At 41.3% G+C, this 25,683-nt stretch overlaps 1 protein-coding gene across 1 annotated transcript in view; it reads left to right on the top strand.

The window, feature by feature from the left end:
* NINJ1 (ninjurin 1) overlaps positions 1-15,048 on the top strand; it is a 42,702-nt gene extending 27,654 nt beyond the window's left edge. The window contains exons 2-4 of the mRNA XM_044670819.1: positions 3,367-3,598; positions 11,703-11,868; positions 13,823-15,048. Of these exons, the coding sequence (XP_044526754.1) occupies positions 3,367-3,598; positions 11,703-11,857 (387 nt within the window). The 3' untranslated portion in view covers positions 11,858-11,868; positions 13,823-15,048. The remainder of the gene's footprint in view (positions 1-3,366; positions 3,599-11,702; positions 11,869-13,822) is intronic.
* The last annotated feature ends 10,635 nt before the right edge of the window (positions 15,049-25,683 follow it).

Consider the following 25,683-nt stretch of genomic DNA (forward strand, 5'->3'; position numbering starts at 1 on the left):
CCCTCCCTCTCTCTCCCTCTCTCTCTCTCTCTCTCTCTCTCTCTCTCTCTCTCTCTCTCTCCCCCTCTCTTTCTGTCTTCTCTTTATCTTTCTGTCTGCCCCCCACTCTCTTTCTCCCTCTCCCTCTCTCTTCCCTCCTCCCTTTCTTTTTCTTCCCCCACCCCACCTCCCAGACCAACACACACATCTAGTTCTCTATCAGATTAATTTCAGCATGTTGGCCAAGGGAAGAAAGCACTGGACTTTCTACAAAGAAGATGATCTCATAGATAATGTTGAGCTGGTTGTGCATGTGTTGGTTTAACTGTTTCTCCCTGTGTTACCCTCAGCTTCCTGTTCCCAACCAGAGGGCATGGAGGGATGTGCCATGGTTTGCTGACACATTGTTTTTTCTCCCCTTTGATCTTTAGAAAAATAGTCCTCTTTGGTAAAATTGCTACAGTTCTGAGGTTTGCCTGCCAGCCGCAGCAAGTCTGTGCATTCTCTTAGGGAATATTTCCGTGCCATGTTCAAATGTAAATGAAACAGCAAGCCCTAAGTGGGTGCTAAAGAATCTGAAGCATACTTATTAAGTGCCTACAGTGAACTGGGCACAAATGACAAAAAATGGAAAAAACAAAAATGAATTCTTGTACCTGAGGGAGCATCCATTCTCTGTGGAGATACAAAGAAATAAGGAAATGCTGGATAATTTGAGGAGGGAGGAGTTTTAACAACTGAAGTATCATTGATATCATGGAGGAGAAAAAGCTTTGGAAAATATTAAGCTACATGTATAACTCAGATCAAACTGTTTACCTTCTCTGGGAGGAGGGAGGACGGAAGGAAGAGAGAGAGAGACAATTTGGATCTTAACATTTTGGAAAGCATGTTGAAAATTGTTATTATGTGTAATTGGGAAAATAAAATCTTTTAAAAATATTAAGCTGAGACGGGTGGGTGGCTCAGTGGGTAAAGAGCCAGGCCTGAAGATGGCAGGACCCAGATTCAAATTTGGCTTCAGATATTTCTTAACTGTGTGACCCTGAGCAAGTCACTTAACCCCAAATGCCTAGCCTTTACCATTCTGCCTTGGAACCAATACTTAGTTTTGATTCTAAGACAGAAGGTAAAGTTGTTTTTTGTTTTTTTTTTTTAAAGCATTAAGCCTCATTCACATGTAGTGCTATAATAGTTGATTGCATATGTGTAATGACTTCAATGATATCAATGGAAAGCACAATGACAAAAAAAACCTCAAAACTTTTTGCTGTATTATATAATATTCCAGCTTGGCCCTAAAAAGGAGAAGAGAGCATATACCTCTCTTGTCTTTACAGAGGTGGGGAACTAAGGGTGTGGAACATTGCAAATACTGTCATACATAGCTGATGTCTTGGTTCGTTATGCTGAATTGGTTTTTAAATTGTTGTTTTTCTATCTTTCTTACAAGAGAGGACTCTCTGGGGAAGGGAGAGGGGTAATGTAAAAATAAAATATATTAGTAATAATGTATATAATTTAATTTATTTTAATATATTTAATTTAATAGATATGATAGATATAATTTAAATTAAATTAATAATAATAGATATATAATTATATAAACTAGTATTTATATAGTGCAATAATGGTGCTTTTGCACAGATTTACACTCATTACTCTCCACAACAACCTTTTGAAGTAAGTACTATTATTATCTCCATTGTACAGATGAGGAGGTGGGAAATAAGTATTATTCTCCTCTCATTTTATACATGGAGAAACTGAGGTCCAGAAAGGTTCAAGAGCCTTTGAAACTTGACTCCCTTTGTGATCCTGGGAAAGTTATTTACCCCCCTCCTCCAAGTCTCAGACTCCTCATCTGTAAAATAATAATAATACTCTATTGGGCCAGCTAGGTGGCAAAGTGAATAGAGCAGCAGCCTTGAAGTCAGGAGGACCTCTGTTCAGATCTGACCTCAGACACTTCCTAGCTGTATGACCCTGGGCATGTCTCTTAATTTTATTTGTCTAGTCCTGGCCTTTCTCTCTTAAGAGTTGTTACTAAGACTGAAATGGAGGATTTAAAAAAAAAAATCCTTAGTTTCAGCATGGTTTCTGCCCTGATGAAAGATGTGAAGAGGTGTGAGATGATAAGGATTCGATGACGTGATGTATGCAAAGCTTCATATAGACTTTGAGATGTTAAATATCAGTTATTTTTATCCTATAGAAGCCCATGTTTTGTCTACCTTCCCACCCTCTCCCTGAGCCAGTCCCTTCATGATTTTTGCATCCCCCCCATGGTGCTAGGCACAGATCCTTGAATTTAGTAGCTGATCAATAAATGTCTGTTAAAGCTGGTCATGGGTGGTACGTGCATGGCGCCTGGGCTCTTGGAGGAGGTGGAGGTTGGCAGTGGATCACTTGAGCCCGGGAGTTCTGAGCTGTATTAAGTTAGACCAAGGCTGATTGAGTGTCTCCCCTAAGCCCAACACCAATATGGGAGTGGAAGGCTCCCAGGCTGCCAATAGAGGGACCAACCCTGGCTAGGTTAGAAAAGTCGAGGAGATTAAAACTTCCCTACGGATTGGGATGGGCAGGAATGGCTCCTGCACTTCTGGCCCCAGTGAGATGGGGAGAACCAATCTAAACAAAGACAAAACAAATTGTGTTAAGTGAATGAATGAATTCACTCCTGATAGGGAAAAGCCTCTAAGGAAAAGGTGAGATAATGAATGGCTAGAAGAAGACCCAGGTATCATTTCCACCTCTCTCCTAACATCATTGCGGGGATAAAGCCCTGGAAGCTTCAGAGAGAAGAACTATTTATAGAATTCTGTACTCTCCATTTTACACAGCAACATATATAGGCTATCCCAGTTTTTAGCTAGTATGACTTTTGGGTTGTCTCATTCGATTTCTCTTTTATCCCCTGAAGGCAGGTTTTTCTTGTTCAGCCCTGCCCAACTCTGGGACTCCACAGGAAAAAGTTCTCTCCTTTTATTGCTTTCCATAAATATTTGTTGTCATTTAGTTGTTTTCTGTTGTGGTGACTCTTCAGTGACTCCATTTGGGATTTTCTTGGTAGAGATAGTGAAGTGGTTTGCCATTTCCTTCTTCAGTTCATTTTACAGATGAAAAAAACTGAGGCAAAGAGATGAAGTGACTTGCCTAGGGTCACACAGCTAAGAAGAGTCTGAAGTTGGATTTGAACCCAGGAAAGTGAGTCTTTCTGACTTCAGGTCTGGTGTTCTACCCACTGAGCCCACTTGGCTATCCCATGGTGTTGTATGAATGTGAGCTATTAGCGCGATGCCACAATGTTATGTTTCAGCTTTTCACTTGTCTGAAACTCTGTATGTGCCCTTTTGGTAACCAGTCCTTCTCCCCCTCCCCTTTTAGTCGGCCGCTGGCTGGGGCTGGAGGAACAGATCCATCAACATGAACCACTATGCTAACAAGAAGAGTGCGGCTGAAAGCATGCTGGACATTGCTCTGCTGATGGCCAATGCCTCCCAGCTAAAGGCTGTGATAGAACAAGGACCCTCCTTCGCCTTCTTTGTCCCCCTCATCGTTCTCATCTCCGTCTCCCTCGTACTCCAGGTGGGAGTGGGCGTGCTGCTCATCTTTCTGGGTATGTACTCTATTGGTTATTGATTGCAGGTCACCCGCAGTTTATAGGTTTAGTCCACGCAGTAACTAAATAGGGGAACAAGAGCTTTGTCCCAGAGTATGAAAAGTTAGAGGACCCCAAAACCTTCCTTCTACAGAAGCAATTAAACTTGGCCCCTAGTTAACATGAAGGTAGAAGCTACTAGATGATTTCCTTTGGAAGCCCCAGTGGTTCCCCCTTAGGTGAGCTCTTCCCTACGTTGGCCCGATCTGGACATGCTCATGGTCCTCTGTCACAACCACCCTAGCAAGTGCCCTACCAGGGTCCTGGCATCATTTCTGGCCCCCAACCCCAACAGAATCGAAATTGCAGGAGGTAGCATAGTATGGTTGGAAGATGCCTGGATTGAAGCTTGGAGGATCTGGTTTAGATCCTGGCTCAATCACTTAATTGGGTATGTGATCTAGGGGAAGTCACTGAATCCATTTCCCCATCTGTATTGGACCTTCTAAGCTGTGGATCTCTAACCCTTAGATCTCCCCACCCCCCAATAATCCTTTCCTTTGGTCTTAGAACCAATTGGTTCTAAGACAGAAGAGCAGTAAGGAGTAGGCAATGGGGGTTAAGTGACTTGCCCAGGGTCACAGAGCTAGAAAGTATCTGAAGCCAGATTTGAACCCAGATCTCCTATCTCTAGACCTGGATCTCAATCCATTCAGCCACCTAATTGTTGTCCTCTAAAGTCTTAAATTTTAGGGCCACTTGTTAGTGACAGCTTGACTTAATGGAAAGAGTTACTCTGCCATCCTCATGGCAGCCAAGACTGGCCAGACTACCGTGCCTTCATGTGGGCTTGGGCAGCTAAGGTGGTAGATCTCTGGCTGGCTCAAGTCCAAAGCCTTTGGGGCCAGGCTACTTTCTGTTCTAGTTTTCCTTTTCCACATTGTTGGTGTTAAAAAATAACTGAGCTGAGCTGGAGTCCTGGGACCCTTTCTCACAGGGGTCTCTGTTGAGCCTATGATAGTGAGCAACAAATTGATGAAGCAGTGCTACCCACCTCCTCATGGACAGGTGAGGGAGTCACGATGTACATTAACACCTGCTTTTTTGGAGGTGCCAATCCAAGAATTTGTTTGGTTTGACTATGAATATTTATTACAAGAGGGTTTTTTCAAAAATTTTTTTTTTGCTCAATGGAGGCAGGAGGGCAAGATAATAAATATTTTTAGTTGAAATAAATTAGTTTGTTTTTTAATTAATTTGTCGTTCACTATCATAGGCTCAACCTTGATGTAGGTGCTATTATTAACCCCATTTTGTAGCTGAGGAAACTGAGGCTAAGAAGTTAGATCCATTTCCCAGGGTTATCCAGCTAGCACATATCTTAGGCAGCTCAGATATTCCTGATTCCAAGCCAAACATCCTGTCCAGTTAGCCACATGATAGTGTGGAATGAGCTCAGAAGTTAGATGCAGATTCAAATTCTAGAACTGTCACTACATATGGGACCTGGTAAGTAATTTTCCCACTCTGGGGCTCATTTAGAGTGAAATTTTCTTGTCTGTAAATGGGGATACTAATACTTGTGCTGCTTATCTTCCAGGGTTGTGAGGATTGAGTAAAGAAGGGCATTTAAAGTTTTTTTTTTTTTTTTTAACCCTTACCTTCTGCTGTCTTAGAATCAATACTGTGTATTGGTTCTAAGGCAGAAGAGCAGTAAGGGCTAGGCAGTGGGGGTTAAATGACTTGCCCAGGGTCACATAGCTAGGAAACGTCTGAGGCTAGATTTAAACCTAGGACCTCCTGTCTCTAGATTTTAGTCCTTTATAAAATGGAAAGTATTATAGTAATGTACATAAGCCATGAGACATATCAAAAGAAGTTAATAGAGGAAGGATTTATGTTCCTCTATGGAAAACTCACCTTATTGGGATATATCTTTGAATTATTATTTTTTTAAACCCTTCCCTTCTATCTTGGAATCAATATTAGATACAGGTTCCAAGGCAGAAGAATGGGAAGGGCTAGGCAGTAGCTAGGAAGTGTCTGAAGCCACATTTGAACCCAGGACGTCTCATCTCTAGTCCTGGCTCGAACTGCCTCACATCTATGACTTTTATATGACTCCCTAAATTGTTGCTTAGATACAGAGAGGTTTGAGTTATTTCTTCTCTGTCAGAAGTGGGATTTGAACTCTGATCTTCTCAACTCCAAGAGGACTGCTCCTTTACGACATGAGTAAGTGGGACTCAGTTCTAGGTCTTCTGATGTCCAAAGCCAACATTCTTTCTTGTGCACCGCCCTGGCGTGTGTGGGCTGAAGTGGAGGGGGAAGCTCTCAAAGGAGATCCAGCCACACGCAGGATTGCACAATCTGAGGTTTGTGGCTTTAAGTCATAGCATGCCCACAGCTTGTACCGGTCATGCACGGAGCACGGAGCCTCTGCCATGGGGACCACTTGGGTCCAGGATGGAGATGCAGATGGGCATCGGCTTTGGGCCGACAGAAATGCCCATGGTGGCGGGCTACCCGAGTGCCCACGCTACACTAGCCCCAGGTGCTGACCTCGGAAGTCACTCTCTCCACAGGCACTAAGGTTCTGGTTCTTGTTACCAGGTCAGTGGGAAAAGCAATGGATGGAGAAGACACTGGATCTTGGCCCAAAACAGTAGGACTCTCAACCCTTCTCTCCTTGGTCAAGGCAGGGCAGGATCTGGACTGGGCTGCTCATTACTCAAGAGGCAGGAAAAGCCCCATTGGTCAAGGAAAGGGCATTGGGAAGGAAGCAGGAATGAGGTCACAGTCCGGGAAACTCTTGGAGCCATGACTCAGAGGGAAGCTGAGATCCCTGGGTGGGAGTGGGGAGGCCACTGGTGTTACTGTTTGGGAAAGCCATTCTAGCTGCCATGGTTCAAGGAGGGGGAATATATTGGCTTAGAATGAGCCCAGGCACCCAGAGACATGAGAATCATTAACTGGATCAAATCTCTCAAGTCTTTCTTGTTGTTTTATACATCTTTGTTTTATGGGTATATTTTATTTTTATATCTTCATTTTTAAGCACTATCTTCCTTAGTTTTCTTATCTGCAAAATGGGGATAATAGCAGCACCTAGGTAAATGGTGAGAATCAGATGAGGTAAGCTATTAAAACACTTTGCCCACTTCACAGGACTTTCTTATTTTTATTCCTGAGCCACAGTATCTTTATCTGTAAAATGAAGGAGATAAGATGGGCTCTGAGGTCTGAGGTTCTAGATTTCAGATTCTACGATCAGAAAGATGAGCTTGCAGTGGTAAATACCTCTCTTCCTTTCTCTGTTGGCTCCTTCATCATTTATCTCTCTATTCTTCCCTGAATCTCCCTCTTCTTCTCTTCTTCCTCCCTCCACCGTTATCCCTTCTTTCTCCCTTTCCTCCTCCTCTGGTTGCCTCTGCCCTTCTATGCAGGCTATTTCCTCCCTGTTCCTGCTGCAGGGAGATAATATTTGACTTGACTCGAGGATCAAGCACATTCCTGACCTACTTCCAACGTTGGTAGAAATTTGGTGAGGGCTTGCTTGGGCTGTGAGCTGAACCGAGGGATTGGCAAGTGCAAACTGGTTGTTTGGAAGTAAACCTGAGAAGAGGAATACGACCCTCTCTTACCCTGGCACACAGTAGGTCTTTAATAAATCAAAAATCAAACTGAAGCTGCTCTCCCCCAGGGATCTGGGCTTTACCTCTGGCCCAAAGTTCCAAGAATTTGCCTGGACTTTGACCTCTTTCCTGCTTCACTCCAAATGCCCTTTCCTTATTCAAATGGACATTTCCTGCTCCAGAGCCCAGCTCTGTCTCCTCGGCTATTTTCCTAGCCTGGCAATAAGGATCAGGACATTGAGAAAAGAACTGAATTTGAAGTTTATAAGGCCTGGATTCAAAATCTGGCTTAATTTTTTACTGCCTGGCGATTTTAGGCATCTTTTCTCTAAGCCTGAGTTTCTTCTGCAATAAAATGAGGACTAGGAGCCTGCTGAGTCCCTTTCTGGTTCTAAATCTGGTTCTTTTGAGTTCCCAGTGGTGATAGATTAGTGGGGTGAGGGCATGGATCCAGAAATTGCTGGGATTTATAAATTCAGATGTGGTCTGAGTCTGGGAACCCAGTTTGACTACCTCGCAGAGAAAGAGCAGAAAAGTACTTGGAAGGGGAAAAATATAGAGAAAAAGGCAAAGTTGCTAGACTAGCTGTGTGACTCTGGGCAATTCACTCTCTATGCCTCAGTTTACTTTTATGTAAAATTAGGCAATGGGATTGAATGACCTCTGAGGTTCCTTCTAGCACTGGAGCTATTATCCTTTGGATCCTCCTCGTGCATATATTTAAAAATTTTAAGGCAGCTGAGTGGCTCAGGGGATAGACAGCCAGTCCTGGAGACAGGAGGTCTTGAGTTCAAAAGTAGCCTCAGACATGTCGCAGCTGTATGACCCTGGGCAAGTCACTTAACCCCCATTGCCTAGCCCTTATAGCTCTTCTACCTTAGAACCAATAGACAGTATGGATTCTAAGACACAAGGGAAGGGTTTTAGAAAAAAAAAAGTATAATGGCTAAAGGAGGGATGATAAGTGTTTAATTAGCCTAATAGGTAAGCTGGGAAGGGCTTTGGTTAATTGCTTCTTCCTCAGTGCACCATATGTATAAAGTTGGATGACCCAAGAATGGATTTGGTGTCAGAGGACCTGTGTTCAAATCCCAGCTCTGCTGTGTGTCTCTGTGATCTCAGTCAGTCACTTAACTTCCCCAGGATTCTGTTTCCTCATAGCCAAAATAAGGAATTGGTTTAAGTAATCTCTAGGGTTCATTTTAGGGGAGAATCTGTGGTCCCATGATTTCTTCCAAAGCTGAGCTCTGCTGTTTTTCCTTGAGAGGCTCTGCCTGTTCTTGGCCAGCAACCACCTTTTATGAATCGTCCGTAGAATTTCCAGCAGCTGCCCAAAGAGAAGATTCAGGCTGGTTTTGTTATAGCCCTTTCTGGAAAGACTTGTGATCCTGCCACTGGCTAACGCTTTGAGTTTCTCTCTTGTCTTGTGGTCTTTTGAGCAATGGGTAGCTGTTTGGAAAACTGGGTATTTTTTAATGGATTGTGGACAGATTTCATGGAGAGCCTCGAAGGAGAAAGGCCAAACCAACCACCAAGGCTCTTTCCGAGCTCCCTCCACAAAGCAGGGTCTGTGGCTGCCACCTCTCCTCTCCTTGGCTCCTGGTTCCATCGATTCCTTTGACACTTCATTTAGGGCTGAGGAGGAAAGTTTTCTCTTCAGATGTGGCCGGGAGAAATCCGAACAGATTTCCCTGCCTCCTCTCCAGAGGAAGGGTCAGTCGTGGCTCACTCGGTTTCTAGGTGCCTTCTGCGGCCAGTTGGATTGGTAGCTGTGCCGTTCTTCCACCTTCTCTGCCCTCCACCGCAGTGTGTTCTGCTGCTTTAGGTCTTGGAGTTTAGAAGTCATCCCTGTCCATATTTTTTTATTTTACCTGCTCTATTCAACTAGGGTCTTGTTTCTCCTTTTTTCTTCTTTTTTTAAAACCCTTCTTCCATCTTAGAATCAGTGCTATGTATTGTTCTATAATACTATATCGTGTTCTAAAGCAGAAGAGCAGTCAGGGCTGGGCAATGGGGGTTAAGTGACTTGCCCAGGGTCACATTTCTTAATAATTAGAGCTGTACAAAAGTGGAATGGGCTGCCTCAGGAGACGGTAGATTTCTTCTCACTTTAAGTCTTACAGTGCAGATCCCGTGATCATTTGTCATAAATGCTCTAAAGAGAATTCTTGGTCTATGATAAATGGTGAATGAGTCAGGCTAGATGATCTCTGAAGTCCTTTTTTAAGTCTAAGATTTTGTGATTCTCTGAAAGGAGAGACAGAGGAGGACCCTCACTGTTGTTCAATCCTTTCCAATCATGACTGACTCTTCATGACCCCATTTGAGGTTTTCTGGGCAAAAATACTGGAGTGGTTTGTCATTTCCTACTCCAGCTTGTTTTATAGATTAGGAAACTGAGGCAAACAGGATCGAATGACTTGCCCAGGTTCACACAACTAGTAAGTATGTGAGGATGGATTTGAACTTGGGTCTTTCTGACTCCAGACCCAGAGAAATCAGATAAATTTTGTCCAGAGAAAACTAAGGCTTGTGGAAGGTAGTGGCTTACCCAGGGTCATCCAGAGAATGTCCTGTGACCCCACTACTCTTTCCACTAACCTTGCAATATCTTGCTCTTATTTAGAAGTTGCTTAAAAGATTCATCATTTGATGTGGCTTTGCATCTTTGTCAACTTGGCTCACAGAACGACTTGACTTATCACATAAAATTTCATCACAATTATGAAAATTTATTTTTTCTCCCTACCCTCCAGTACAACAAAGATGGCCCTTAGCCCAACCTACCCCCTGACCAAGACCAAAAAAAAAAAAAAAGTGAGGAAACAAAACTTTGCCCAAGTCAAAATGAAGTGATGATCTAGCAACATGACTCCAAATGCTGTTAGGAAATACCTTAAGTGAAACCTTCCAACTCTAGTGAAAGTTAGAAGGGGCTGGAGGGAGAGGTACTTGCATGTGTGTTTTATAGGACATTGGGACCATCTAGGCAGGGATCCTTATTTTATTTTATTATCTTATCTTATTTTATTATTTTATTTTATTTTATTATTTAATTTATGAATGGGCAGCTTTTTGGTGCAGTGGATAGAGCACCCAGGCTGGAGTTGGGAAGACTCATCTTCCTAAGTTCAAATCCAGTCTCAGACACTTACCAGTGGCGTGACCCTGGGTAAATCACTGAATCCTGTTTGCCTCCATTTCCTCATTTGCAAAATGAGCCAGAGAAGGAAATGGCAAACCATTGTAGTATCTCTGTTGAAATTACAGAATGCTATCCACGTCCAGAGAAAGAAATGTGGGGATAGAAGCGCAGAAGAAAAACATATGATTGATCACATGGGTTGATGGGGATATGATTTGGGGATGTAGACTCTAAATGATCACTCTGTTGCAAATAGTAATAATATGGAAATAGGTTTTGAACAATGACATGTAAAACCCAGTGGAATTGCTCATTGACTCGGGGGTGGGGGGGTGGAGAGGAGGGAAAGAACATGAATCATGTAACCGTGGTAAAAAAATTCTAAATTAATTAAATGAATTTATTTTTAATAAAAAAAGAAATTGGCTTCCTCTAAAGACCAACATGACATTATGAAGGACAAAATGAGAACAAGAGAACCCTAATACACAGAGCAAGGAAATATTGTGTGAAGAACAACTTGTTCATCTTCAGAGGAACAACTGATAAATAGAAACAAACAAGACATAGTTATATGTATATATACATATTTTTTGGTTGCAAGATGCCTTCTCTAGGGCAGGGAAGGGAAAGAGGGAGGGAGATATCTGGGAACTTTAATGTAACAAACAAACAAATTGATTAAAAAGAAACAAAAAAAGAAATGGGCTCCAATTTTTAAAAGAATGTTTTTTTCCTCAAATTACATGTAAAATAGTTCTTAACATTTGTTTTTTAAAATAATTTTTGAGTTCTAAATTCCAGCCCTTTGAGACATATTATACATGTGCTGTCATGCAAAACATGTTTCCATATTGCCATGTTGCAAAAGAAAACACAGACCAAAAAGAAAAGTTAAAAAAAAACACAAGAAAAATAAAATTAAAAAAGTATGCTTTCATCTGCGTTCAGACTCCATCAGTTCTTTCTTTGGAGGTGGATAGCATCTCTCATCATAAATCTTTTGGAATTATCTTTTATCATAGCTAAGTCATTCACAGTTGATCATCACACAATATTTCTGAAGTGGCTCTACTCACTTCACTTTGCATCAGTTCCTATAAGTCTTCCCAGGTTTTTCTGAAACCATCCTGCTTGTCATTTCTCATAGCACCATAATATTCCCATCACCACCATATTCCACAACTCATTCAGCCATTTCCCAATTGATGAATATCACAGAAAGGCTCTCTTTGAACTTAAAAACTAAAATCTAGACCAAGACAGGCGTAGGATGAATGGATGGATGTGTCTGTCAAGAAACCAGTTTGTTTCTTTTCTTTTTCTTTTCCCTCAATTCTAGTAAAGTATGACCTTAATAATCCTGCCAAGCACGCAAAGCTGGATTTCCTCAACAACCTGGCGACGGGACTGGTGTTCATCATTGTCGTCGTCAACATCTTTATCACTGCATTTGGAGTTCAGAAACCATCTGTTGATATTTCTGCCCAGCAGTAGAGTTTATTCAGGTGAGCTGTTGGAACATTCTTCCTCTCCCTCCTTCGTGCGCCCCGTCTCCTTAACCGTCGCTGCCCACCCTTTTTATTTCTGTGAAGGACCCCAGGCTTCATTTAATTCAAGGGGATCTGTTTTAGATAAGCAGAATGGAGGTGGCTCTGAGAAGGTGAGGGCTGTCGTTCTCAAGTGACCTGAAGAATCCAGAGAAACACCTCTGGCTGTCCTGGCCAGCCGGATGGCAGGCTTGAGAATAAGATCATGTTTCTTAGCACTGACAAAAACCCCCCTCGATACGTGGTCTGACCAGAGTGGGTGGCATGAATCCAAGGCGCCTGGCACACAGCCATGGAGAGACCAGCCTGATCCACTTTTTGACATACTGGGGAAAAAATAGACCCATTGGCAATCTCTCATCACTGCCTTCTTTCCCCTAAGTTAGAGTATTCATTTGTTCATCTTTTCCATTCATTCCCCACTTGTTATATTGTGTCTGATAATAATAAAACATTTACTTTGGTCTATAAAGAATTTTATATACATTTATATATTTATATATATATATTTATTTACATTATATATTATTATACAATCATATAAATGATATAATAATAAAAATATATAAAATATTTTGTATGTGTGTATATATACATATATATATATATATATAAAATCTGATTGTTCTTCACAATGACCTTGAGAAACAGATGCTATTATTCCAAAGTGTTTCATTCCTAAGCGAAGATAAACTGAGGCTGAGAACAGTTCAGTGACTTTCTCAGAGACACTTGGGGAGAAAGAAATAAGCATTTATGAAGTGCCTACGGTGGGCCAGTATTATTTGCAGAAATCATCTAATTTGATCTTCATAACAACCCCTGCGATGTGGAGGCTATTATTATCCCCATTTTATGATTAAAGAAACTGAGGCAGATAGATTTAAGTGACATGCTCAGGGTTGTGTAGCTAGGAAGGGTCTGAATCTAGATTTGTACTCAAGTCTTCCCTCTTGTCAGACCCAGCGCTCGATCCACTGTGCCTTCTAGCTTCCTTGCTGTAGCAAGCATCTGAGGCAGGATTTGAACTCCAGTATTTGCATATTAACATGTCCTCAGGCATCCCATTCCAACATTCATAAATAAATTATGTATTTATTAATTGTTTACTAAAAATCAGGCACTGTCCTTATAGAAAATAAATGAAATAAATATAATAAATATAAAATATGCACACGAAATATATATTTAATAAAATATATTTATATGAACATATATATTCCATAAAACTATATTATATAAAATATATTTGATATAATATATTTATATAAAATAGGTTCATATATTTAATAAGATATATGATTCAAAATATATAATAAAAATACATTATATAAAATATATTTGTATGAAATAGATTTGAATGTGTTTATATAAATATATTTAATAAATATATTTGTATATTTAAGAAAATATATTTGCATGTATTTAATTAAAATGTTTATATAAATATATTATATATTTTATAAAATATATTTACACATATTAAATAACATATATTTATATATTTAATACAAATCTATTTATATAAAAATAGTCATTATAGACCACAACCCCGCCATACCTTACTGGATGGTGTGCGGCCACACCTTAAATATATATCTGTATAATACCTAAAATTTCCCTCTTACAATGATGACATGAGGAGTCAACCCTCTGGTGATGGACTTCTTCAAATTTGGCTGACTGGTCTTTTGGAATAAGAAATACAATTCTTCATGGTCTGATATATACCTGAAAGGGAATATAAAGTGCTGTAAAATTGAGATGAAGGAGAAATTGCTTCTAGCTTGGGAGATCCAAAAGCTTCATGGAGAAGGTGATATTTGATCTGAGCCTTGAAGAAAGGACACATGTTAACAAGTGGCTCTGGGGGGACAATTGGTCTTATTTTTCTCCTTTTCTTCTCCAACAGAAAACACCATTCCCTTCGTGCAGTCACACGGTGTGAGAAAGACACCAAAGACTTGGCTCCTCTCTAAAGGCAAGGAGAAGGACGTCCGTTTTTTCCAAGCCAACCTTCCCCTCCATCCATGTTTTTCCTGAGTGAGCTCTCCCAGAGCATAGATCATCATTACTCATTTGGCACATGTACCTGAACACATTATCTTAGACGGGTGGGTAGGGGGGTAGGTATTTCATTCACTGTGCAGAAGAAATCTTACTGGGACGCCGTCCCTTCCCTCTTGAAGAAATTTAACCCAACAAGCATTTATTAAACACCGACTAAGTGCAAGGCACTGGGCTAGGAACATAAAGACCCAAACTGAGACCCCCTGCCCTCAGGGAGCTTACATTCTACTAGGTGCCTGGCCACGGGATGGGCAGCCCTCTGAGAGACCAGAGAGTATTCAGGGTGGCAGAATGCCTGCAGAATCACTGGACAACAAGTAGAAGCTCTCGTTTCTGTTGCAGAAAGCAGGGCTTTTCCATGCGTGGCTTGTCCGAGTCCCTTTGGGTCCCAACCTTGGCTGTTGGAGGCTGTCTCCCTAGAGGTGCTGAACAATTGGACAGATTTGGAGAATTGACCTCAGCACTCCTGTGCCTTCTGAATTCCTCACGCCACCGTGTACTTAAAAGAAAATAAAAATGCCCTTAAAACCAAGCTAGGACCTTTGGATCTTCAGCATCTCCCTTCCCCTGCTAGGAGCAGAAATTGGGCTCTTTATTCCTTAGAAAGCAACCTGTACCCTTGCGGGCCACAGGGCAACCTTGGGGCCTGACCTGCAGTATTTGCCGAAAGGCTTTCTTTCTTCATCCTGTTCCCAAGTCACTCACTGTTCAAATAGGAGGCTTGCTTTGGCCAGATGGCCACCGTGTTCGTAGGTGAACGCTGGCACTCACCCCTTGGATGGCAGGCGTCCAGCTTTCCGTCTGCTGCTTTCTTGTAGAAATCATCACTGCTAGACCAGGCTCAGAAGAGACAGTATCAGAAATACTCCCTGTTCCTTAGGTTGGCTGAACCCCCTGCCTGCGGGGCTCTTCTTTCCTTCAACCAGGGGCAACATGAAAGAAAAAGAAAACAACAGAAAGAAGAAGAAAACATCGGAGTCGTTTCTTGCTGTGGTTAAAAATGAAACTTTTCTGAAAGAAAATGGAATTGTAAATAAAGCTTCTCATACTCTTATTTCCCAAGGAAAACCTTTTGGTGTGAATGTTTTCCTGTGACACATTGATTGGATTATCAGGGATTGGCTCTGGGGGGTTGGAGGGATTGGGCTGTGTCTTCCTGGTTTGGAAATCCAACTTTATACTGTTAAAAAGTATTAGATAGCTAATGGAATAAAAAGAACCCTCAATTTGGAGTTAGATGACTCAAGTTTAAATCCCAGCTTGGCTGCTATCTGTTGGGACTTGGGCAAATCACTTAAATTTTGGAGCTCCATTCATTTGTCCATAAAATGAGTGGCTTACCCTAGATCAGGGAATCGTAACCTTTTTTTTTTTTTTTTGTCATGGATGGACCCTTTCTCAGAATAGCGGTAAAACTATTTTTATTAAATTTATTATTTATTAAAATTATTTATTTTTATTAAAAATATAATTTATTAAAACAAAACAAACCCTTACTTTGTCTTAAAATTGATACTAAGTATTGGTTCCAAGGCAGAAGAGTTGATAAGGACTGAGCAATGGGGCTTAAGTGACTTTTCCAGGGTCACTCAGCTAAGAAGTGTCAGAGGCCAGATTTGAACCCAGAACCTTCCATGCCTAGGTCTGGCTCTTTATCCATGAGGTACCTACTTGCCCCTAGAATAATGTTTTAAAAGCATGAAATATATAGGATAACAAAGGAGACCAATTAAATCGCATTTCTAAAGAAACAAGTTTACGTACCCTAAGTCTAGGACCTCTGTTCACCTGATGATCTTTAAGCTCTCATTCTAAAATAATAGCTAATATATACACATCTGTATGTGTTTATTTACCATGTACCAGACACTGTGCTAAGAGCTTTTACAAATATCTCGTTTTGATCCTCACAACAACCCTTGGAGAGGGGTGCTATTATCTCCATTTTATAGATGAAGAAACTGAGGCAAACAGATCGAGTGCCTTGTCCAGGGTCACAATAAGTGTGTGAGGTCAGATATGAACTGAAATCTTCCTGTCTCCAGACCCCAAACTCTGTGCCACCTCGCTCCCCATATCCTAGGGGCCTTTCAAATGAAGATAACTCCTATTAGACGGGAGAAAGCATCTCCAAGTCTCGCTTCCCTCACCTACATCTTCAGGACAAGGTGATGCAGAGAGATTATTTGCTTGCTCTCAGGCAATGGTCAGAGCTAGAAAGTATCCAAGGTCAAATCTGAACCCAGGACCTCTCTAGATGTAGATCTCAAGCCACCTAGCTGCCCTCATGATTATTACTTTTTTTAAACCTTTACTTTCTTAGAATCCATACTAAGCATCAGTTCCAAGGCAGAAGAGTGGTAAGAGCTAGGCAATGGGGGTTAAGTGACTTGCCCAGAGTCACTTACACTACAAATGCCTGAGGTCAGATTTGAACCCACAATATCCTATCCCTAGACCTGGTACTCAATCCTCTGAGCTACCTAGCAGCCCTTTTGATATTTCTTTAAAAAAAACAAAAACTGGCCCAAACCATCTCTTTATAAAAAATTAGTTTCTCATACAAATATACAGAAAGAATGCATTTGTTCCCAAAAGAATTCTCAGTGACTGCCCCCTGATTTAATGCCACTTTGTTCCCCAGGATAAAAGGCTTCTCCACCAACCAGAGGCCATGTGCTTATTTGCTTCTGCCAAACTTGGTCCATTGGAAACTACTTCTTTCCTCATTTGGAGGAAAGGGCGAGTGAGATAAAGAGAAAGGAAGAGAGAAAGAAAGGCAAGAAGAAAGAAAGAAAGTAAGAAAGAAAGAAAGAGAGAAAAGAGGAAGGAAGAAAGAAAGAGGAAGGAAGAAAGAAAGGAAGGAAGAAAGAAAAAAGAAAGGAAGAAAGAAAGAAAGAGGAGAGAGAAACAGAAAGAGGATCAGAGTGGCTGCGAGAGGAGTCAGGCTGCTCTTAGCTTCTCAATCAGCTCAAAGGACTGCCACAGATCAGATACCTGTGGCAGAGGGATCCTAGAAAGTCCAGGCCTGCCCACAGATGATAAAGGTTTGTCTCACAGGGTCAGATAAAGCAGACTGTCCCCTCCTGCCCTTCCAGAGTGCCTGTGATGGCTAGAGGGTTGGGGAAATGGCCCCAGAATTTCATAAACTCTTGCCCTGCAAGCATATGGCTTGGCTATCCTGTGACCATTTCAGGTGGGGTGCAGAGGGATGCCCCTTGGTTATACTCGGCCTGATCAGTGCCCTTGGACAGAGAAGGCTGGGTTCAGAGCCCAACCCCACCCAGCAGGCTGACCAGGGGTGCTCTGGCCCACGCCAGCCCCAGGGAATTCTGCTTGCACTCCTTCCCCTCAGCCCTCATCAGATCCTCCTCTGCATGGCTCTTCTCTCCATGGAGCACATCCTGGCTGGCAGCAGGTTTCTTACAGTGACCACAGAGGATGGACAGTGACCCCTGACTCTAGGCTGAGCACAAGCGATATATTAGGCGACTACAGGGAAGCTGAGAAGCCAACTCAGTTTGGAAGTAAGGAGAAAATGGTTCTGCTAGGGCTGCTGAAGGCCTGATTAGACCCAGCGCCTGAACTCTAGGAGCTGGTGCTGGTGCTGCCTGCCCCGGGGGAGCTGTGGCCAGGCCTTTGTCCATCAGCCCGTAATGCATGGATAGTCATAGGAGATGGTCCTTTGTTGCAATGAATTCCTGATCTGAGCTCTGGGAGGCAAAGAAAGGGTTTATGATCTCCTTTGCAGCTGAAAAGGCAGCATCCGTCCATGAGAAGCAGCCTAGGAGAGGAGGGAAAGAACATGAATCATGGAACTATGGAAAATTTTTCTTAATCAATTTAAAAAATTAAAAAAAAAAAAAAGAAGCAGCCTAGGTGCAGAGGGCCCCAAGGGTCACATCAGCTCCTGGGGCAAGGCGGGCAGTGGCAGCAGCTGGACCTTAGCAGCCCCAGTAACGTAGTTCTTAATGCAAACATGTACTGAATACCCATCGCTCACAGAGCATCACTAGGCACTAAACACAAGGGTAGAAGACAGGCTCATGCTCTGGTGGAATTTCTAGCTTTTGTTCCCTTTTCATGTCTTGGGTTCTTGCTTCATTCTCTGTTTGTTTCCTGTTGACCTCCCTTTGATTTCAAAAGTTTGAAATGAGTCACTTTAACTTGTTATTTTTTTTTAAATCTTTACTTTCTTTCTCAGTAGCAATCCTGAGGCAGAAGGGCAAGGGCTAGGCAAACAGAGTTAAATGACTTGCCCAGGCTCACACAGCTAGAAAGTAGCTGAGGCAAGATTTGAACCTAGGTCCTTCCAACTTCAGGTCTGGCACTCTGTCCCCCTGAGCCACCTTAAAAAGAAGTCACTTAAAAAATTATAATCCTTTATGAGAAAAAGTTCTGATGATTCTATCATTGACCATGAGGATCCCCGTCAAACCCTACCCTCCACCTTTCCCCATCAAGTCTTGAGCTTATCTTTAATTGTTACATGATTATTAATATTTTTTCTGACTTGAAAATTTTTATTTAATTAATTAATTTGGAATATTTTTCCATGGTTACATGATTCATGTTCTTTCCCTCCCCTCCTCTATAGGCTGCTAGAAATATAAAAATTAGTAATTTAATTAAAGCCATGCTGATAGATAAAGTTATTAGACCACGTGCTTGTAAGAATTCAAAACTGCCGCTCCAGCCATTATTACCTCCCGTCTCTTCCTGAGCCTGCTGGCCAAGAGGCCACTCCCCCCTAACCCAGGAGATTTAAACTGTTCTGTGTGGAGACGTAGGCGTCCCCACGCCCAAAGAACTGGAAACGGAAACCCGTTGGTCCACGGGAAATGTAGTTTGATAATTTCCACGTGTCCATAGAAAATATATATACTTTTAGATGGCATCTCCCAAATTTCACTTTTACACCCCCCTCCCATAGCCAATGAGCAATTACACTGGGGATTATTAATATTAGTAACAATAATAGCTAGCATTATTATATTATAGTTAACCTTTAGGATTTTATCTACAAGATCTTGTTTCTTCCTCACAACAACCCTGTTGGGCAGGAGTGTTATTATCTCCCTTTTAAAGATGTATTTAATTTATTAAGATGAATTTAAATTGATTTTGTTTTGAGAATTTGATCACTCCCCATGGGATGAGTTAGGGCTTCCCAAAATGGAAGGCACTGAACAATCTTGAAGGTTTCTTCTGTCTCTTAACATATTTCCTTGTATATATAAAGCCAAACAACTCTCCCCTCTTTTATAGTCTGTAGTCAGCAATCAGGATAATAATTGTTCATAGCTGTGACTCTCCCCAAGTTTTTGTTTCTCTTATACACTTTGTGGAATTAGCCTGGTTTCCCTGGTTATGGGGATTTGGGAGAAAGTACATAGGATTTTGCCAGCTAAAAATTTGTGTTCATATCCCAGCTCCACTACTTAGAGACTGTGGGATTGTGGACAAGTCATATTTTTTTAGGAGCCTCAGTTTCTTCCTCTGTAAAATGGGAGTAATTAATACATACCCTGCTTCGGTGATTTAACAGATAAGCAGATCATAGATTGAGAACGAAAAGGAACTTCTGAAGTCATCTCATACAGCCCCCTCACTTCACAGATGAAGAACCTGAGTTCTAGACAGCCAAAAATGACAGAGTGGGAATTCAAACCCAGGAATTTGAACTCAAACTCCAAATGCAGTATATTTTCCACTGTAATATGCCAGCCCTTATAGAGATGTGAGTTTTTATTTTTTCTCTCTACTGGTAGTATTATGGGTAGAGTTTTTCTTCAATATAGAGTCAGGGGACCTGGGTTCAAATTATGGCTTCCTGTGAGGCTTTGGAGTGAGCTATTTCTCTCTGCACCTCAGTTTTCTTGTCTGTAAAATGAGAGAGTTGGGTGAGGTAGCCTTAAAAGTTTCTTTTAGTTTAAGTCTATGCATTATGGACTATGACCTGTGGACTGAACTGAATACAACTGGTCAGACAAGCAGCCCAAGGCAAAGAATCAACAGAGAAGCTGTTTGTCAGATTTGCTTTTTTAGTGAGCTTTGGGGGATTTCCCATGGGGGGATCCTGTGTCCAAGTCAGGCTAAGTGCTCCGTGTTTTCTCCGTCACAACTCCCTTCTTTCAGTCTTTCTCTCTCATTGGAATAAGTCATTAAATAGACTCCATAGGAACAAGCTAGTCCTTTGAAGAGAGCCTAGAAATGCTCCAGAGTACAGATGTTTCATTGTGTTTAATGGATACATTTCTACTGAGATGAAAAAACCTCATTCCCGCTCTGAATAAATTATCAAATGTTTTGAATTTGCTTGAAGAACAAAAAAGGCAACTTAGTGTCATACTATAAATGTCAAGAAACTTTTTTCTTTTTCAGTTACACACACACATAGAGTCATATAACCTAGTGATGGTGAACCTTTTAAAGACCGAGTGCCCAAACTACAACTTTCATGCTACTTGTGAGCCCCTCACCTTACCCCAGAATCTTAGATGGGACCTCAGAGGTGATCTAATCCCCAACTGATGGAATAATCTCTAGAAGAAGCTTATCCAATCTCTGCTTGACCAGCACTTTTAGTGACAGGGAGCTCATTACCTCCCAAAGCATCCTGTACAATTTTTGGATAGCTCTAATCATAGATTTGGAGCTGGAAAGAACCTTTAGAGGTCATCTAGTCCACCACCCTCATCTTACAGATGGGAAAGCTGAGGCTCAGAAAGGTTCAAGAAATTGCCCAAGGTCACATGAGTAAAGTGGAAGAGCTGTGTGTGTTTATCTTTACACTACAGTGTTTGGAAATCGCAAAGAGGTAAATTTAGGGGAGCACCTAGGTGGCTCAGTGGATAGGGCACCAGGCCTGGAGATGGGAGGTCCTGGGTTCAAATCTGGCCTCAGACACTTCCTAGTTGTATGACCCTTGGAAAATCACTTAACCCTTATTCCCTAGCCTTTACTTTTCTTCTGCTTTGAAGCCAATACATAGCACTGATTCTAAGATGGAAAGTAATAGTTTAAAAAAAGAGATCTAAACTTGGGTTTTTTGTGTGGCCCATATTAAGTATGTGACTTAAATGCTCTGGACCTCAATTTCCTTCTCTATAAAGTGAGGGGGGTTGATTCAGTGACTGGCATCTTCATCTCCAACTCTATGATCCTATGAACTATTAGAATTATCCAAAAGTGGAATTGCTAGGTGGAACAGTATATAGAGTGCTGGCTTTGGAGTCACAAAGATCTGAGTTCAAATTTGGCCTCAAACACTCCCAAATTGTGTGACTCTTGGCAAGTCACCTATTAACTCCAATTGCCTAGCCCTTACCACTCTTCTTCTTTGGAACCAGGTATTGATTCTAAGACCGAAGGTAAGGGTTTTTAAAAAATGAGCTGAAGAAGGAAATGGTCAATTACTCTAATATCTCTGCAAGGAACCCCCAAATGGAGTCATGAAGAATCTATCATGACTGAAATGACTGAATAACAGTAATAAAAGTAAAATGGGTTACCTTAAGTGGAAGTAATGAATTTCCTCTCACTTCAGGTCTTCAAGTAAAAACTGAATGACCATTTGTCATTTATGTCATAAAGGAAATTCTTTTTTTTTTTTTAAACACTTACCTTCCATCTTAGAGATAATATTAAATATTGACTCCAGGGCAGAAGAGCAGTAAGGTCTAGACAATGGGAGTTAAGTGACTTACCCAGGAAGTGTCTGAGGTCAGATTTGAACTCAGGATCTCTCATTTCGAGGCCTGGTTCTCTATCCACCAAGCTATCTAGCTGCCCTAAGCAAAGTCTTTTTTAGGAACAGGTTAGATTCCATGATCACCAAAGTTCTTTCCAACTTTGAAATTCTAGGAATCTTTGCCTCTCAAGTTCCCACCAAGTATTCTTTCCTTGTGGCTGGGCATCTCTAGTTTCTTCATACAACATGGTCTTGATCTTCTGTAGCATCACCAACTACAAGGAATTGAGAAGAAGATGCTGAGGAGACTTCCATTCAGCAATCACAATTGCTAGCATTTATAAAGTGCTTGGAGGTTTGTAAAGTGCTTTGATCCCGTAGGGTCACAGCTTTGAACCATCTCACGCTGATAAACTGGAGAAGGAAATTTGTCCAGGGAAAAACGGATTCTGTCTAACGTACTGAACTGTGATGAAATCCCTCCTCTCAGTCACAATGGGCAGACAGGCAGTCTCTGAGGTCAAGTCAGGGGATCCTTCAAAGATCACACATTTTCTAACCTGACAAAAGTCTCTTTGAGATGAGTTTAGACTGAAATGACCACATGTTCACCTTTAAAACTCTAGTTAGGAGCAGGATTTTACAGAAAAAAACAAACAAACAAACAAACAAACAAACAACTAGGTTATTAGAAAGAAAACAGCATTTATCAGACACCTACTCTATGCCAGGTACTGTGCTAAGTATGTTACAGGATCTCATTTGATCTTCACCGTAGTTTGGGGTGATAAGAGGTATTATTATCCCCATTTTATAGTTGAAGAAATAGAGGTTAAGTGATTTGTCTAGGGTCACACAGCTAGGAAGTGTCTGAGGTCACATTTGAACTCATGTCTCCCTGGCCTTGTGCTCTCTTTTTTACTACCAACTTGCCTAGGTTACAACTCTGAGAGGCATCATCTGGGAACTTGGCTTCTAGTTCAAATTCTCTCACTAATTATCTTTGCCCTGGGCAAGTCTTTCTTCCATCTCTGACCCTTTGTTTCTACTGTATAGTTGAGAGGTTTGGACTATATCATAGGATTGTAGCGTCATAGACTTCAAAGCGAAGGGAGCTTAAAGGTTATCCAGTTGGGGCAGCATAGTAAATAGAGCTCCAGGCCTGGAGACAGGAGGTCCTGGGTTCAAATTTGTCCTCCAACACTTCCTAGCTATGTGACCTTGGGTGTCACTTAGCCCCCATTGCTTAGCCCTTACTGCTCTTCTACCTTGGAACCAATACTCAATATCAATTCTTTTTTTTTTTTAAATTTGAACATTTTTATTTAATTAATTAATTTAGAATATTTTTCCATGGTTACATGATTCATGTTCTTTCTCTCCCCTCCTCCCACTGCACTCCTGTAGCCAACGAGCAATTCCACTGGGTTTTAAATGTGTCACTCAATATCAATTCTAAGACAGAAGATAAGAGTTTTAAAAAGAAGGTCATCTAACCCCTTTCTCTTTTTATAGATGAGGAAAAGGAAGGCCAGAATGATTAAGGGACTTAATTGGAGTCATAAAATAACAAAGTAGCCATCTTCCCTGATTCTAAATTAATAGTCCTTCTAGTGCTAAGATTCTGGGAATTTAACTCCTGAGGTTCCTGAATTTTTTTTCCCTAATTAATTGTGCTCCTGGGGTCAACAATAACAGACTCTAAATAAAACTCTGGATGGAACAAAAGTCACTATTTCATATGTTAAATGAATTCCATAGATCTGTGATGGCAAACCCTATGGCACATATACCAAAGATGGCATGCAGAGACCTCTCTGTGGGCACACATGCCATCTCTGGCAGAGTTAGTTACTAGAAAGGCAGAAGGACTTTGTTGGAGCTGCTCCCTTCCCCCTTTCCACCATGCCTCCCTGCCCCCTCTGGGTTTTCTTCCTCCCCTGAGCAAAGCCAGGCTACTCCCCTCCCTTTCCTATTCTCCTATCTGGGGAGAGGCACTTAGTCTGGGGGCGGGGTAGGTGGAACAGGGTGTGACACGTGGTCCCTAAAAGGTTCTAAAAGGTTCACCATCACTGCCATAGGTTATCTTTACTGACTAACAAAATCTCCTTTATTATGGACTAATTGAGGAAAGAGTCCTTCCAATTTTGAATATTATTAGAAATATACAATCTATTTCTTTAATAAATACACAATAAGAGAATTAAGTGTTTGGGTAATAAAGTCAAAATATAATGAGAAAAGTATTGAATTTGCAGTTAGGGTATTTGGGTCCAAATCCTATTTTTGCAGCATGGCCAGGTGTGGAGTTAGGAAGACTCATCTTCCTGAGTTCAAATCTGACCTCAGACATGTACTGTGTGACCTGGGCAAGTTTCTTGACCCTGTTTGTATCAGTTTCCTCAACTGGAAAATGAGCAGGAGAAGGAAATGGCAAAACAGTTCAGAATCTCTGCCAAGAAAACCCCAAATGGGGTCACAGGGAATCATCAAAACTGAGATAACTGAAGGACAACAACATGAGGAAGTCAGAAAGATCTGGAATCCAATTCTTCCTCTGACACTTACTAGTAGCGAGGCCACAGTCATAAATTGCTTGACCTCTCTATTCTTCAGTTTGCTCATCTGTGAAATGGGGGTGATGACAACTGCAATCCTATCTCATAGGATTCTTTTTTTTTTTTTTTTTTTTTTGCCAAACTCTTATCTTCTATATTAGAATTTATATTGTATATTAGTGTCAAGACAGAAGAACAATAAGGGCTAGGCAGTGGGGGTTAAGTGACTTGCCCAGAGTCACCCATTAAGGAATTATCTGAGGCCATATTTGAACCCAGGACCTCTTATCTCCAGTCTGGCTTTCTATCAACTGAGCCACCTACTTGCTCTACTCACAGGGTTCTTATGAGGCTCAAATGACATGATATTTATAATTTCTTTGGCCAGTTTTAAGGTGTAATATCTCAACATTTTTCTATGTTAAATTAGAATACTGGAAGGAAAGAACTCTATCTTCAATGGTTTTCCAAATGGAGGCTCAGCCTATGATGTCTAATGAATAGATAAGGATCTTGTTTGTAATGAGCACATTCATAGATATGAATATGAGGCTGAAAATTTATCATCTTTCTAAAGAAAATCTGTCCTCTTCTAAAGTTATATGTTGCCCTCCGCCCTCCTCTCCTCACATACATGTTCTTTAAACTACTAATTTTCCTTTATAGTAACAAAAACACTAGGTCTGGAGGCAGAAGACCTAGGTTCAACTCAGCCACTTAACTAACTTTACAACCTTGGACGAGCCAATGACTTCCAAAAAGGTACAGATGAAATACTTGTTAGAATTGACAAATGAAACAATCCAGGAGGGAGCGCTAACACACTAGATGACAGTCAAGATTCAGAATTCTCTTGACAGTTTAGAACATTGAGCCCAGTGAAATTGGATACAGATAAAAATAAAGTCTCACACTTAGGTTTAAAAAATCGACTTCCCAAGTCAGATGGGGGAAGCATGGTTCCATAGAAATTCCTCTGAAAATAAGATCTAGGGTTTTTGTGGACTGAGAGCTCAGCAGGAGGCAAAGGTATGGCAGCTAATAAAGCCAGTATAATGTTAGGTTTTTTTTTTTTTTACATTTATTAATATTCATTTTTAACATGGTTACATGATTCATGCTCCTCCTTTCCCCTTCAACCCCCCCCCCGCACCCCCCCTACCCATGCGCATTTCCACTAGTTTTGTCATGTGTCCTTGATCAAGACCAATTTCCAAATTGTTGGTAGTTGCATTGGTGTGGTAGTTTCGAGTCCACATCCCCAATCATGTCCACCCCAACCCATGCGTTCAAGCAGTTGTTTTTCCTATATGTTTCCTCTCCTGCAGTCCCTCCTCTGAATGTGGGCAGCATCTTTACCATAAATCCCTCAGAATTGTCCTGGGTCATTGCATTGCTGCTGGTTCAGAGGTCCATTACATTCGATTTTACCACAGAATGTCAGTCTCTGTG

Source organism: Gracilinanus agilis, chromosome 1 (genome assembly GCF_016433145.1).
Source record: "Gracilinanus agilis isolate LMUSP501 chromosome 1, AgileGrace, whole genome shotgun sequence".
NCBI lineage: Eukaryota > Metazoa > Chordata > Mammalia > Didelphimorphia > Didelphidae > Gracilinanus > Gracilinanus agilis.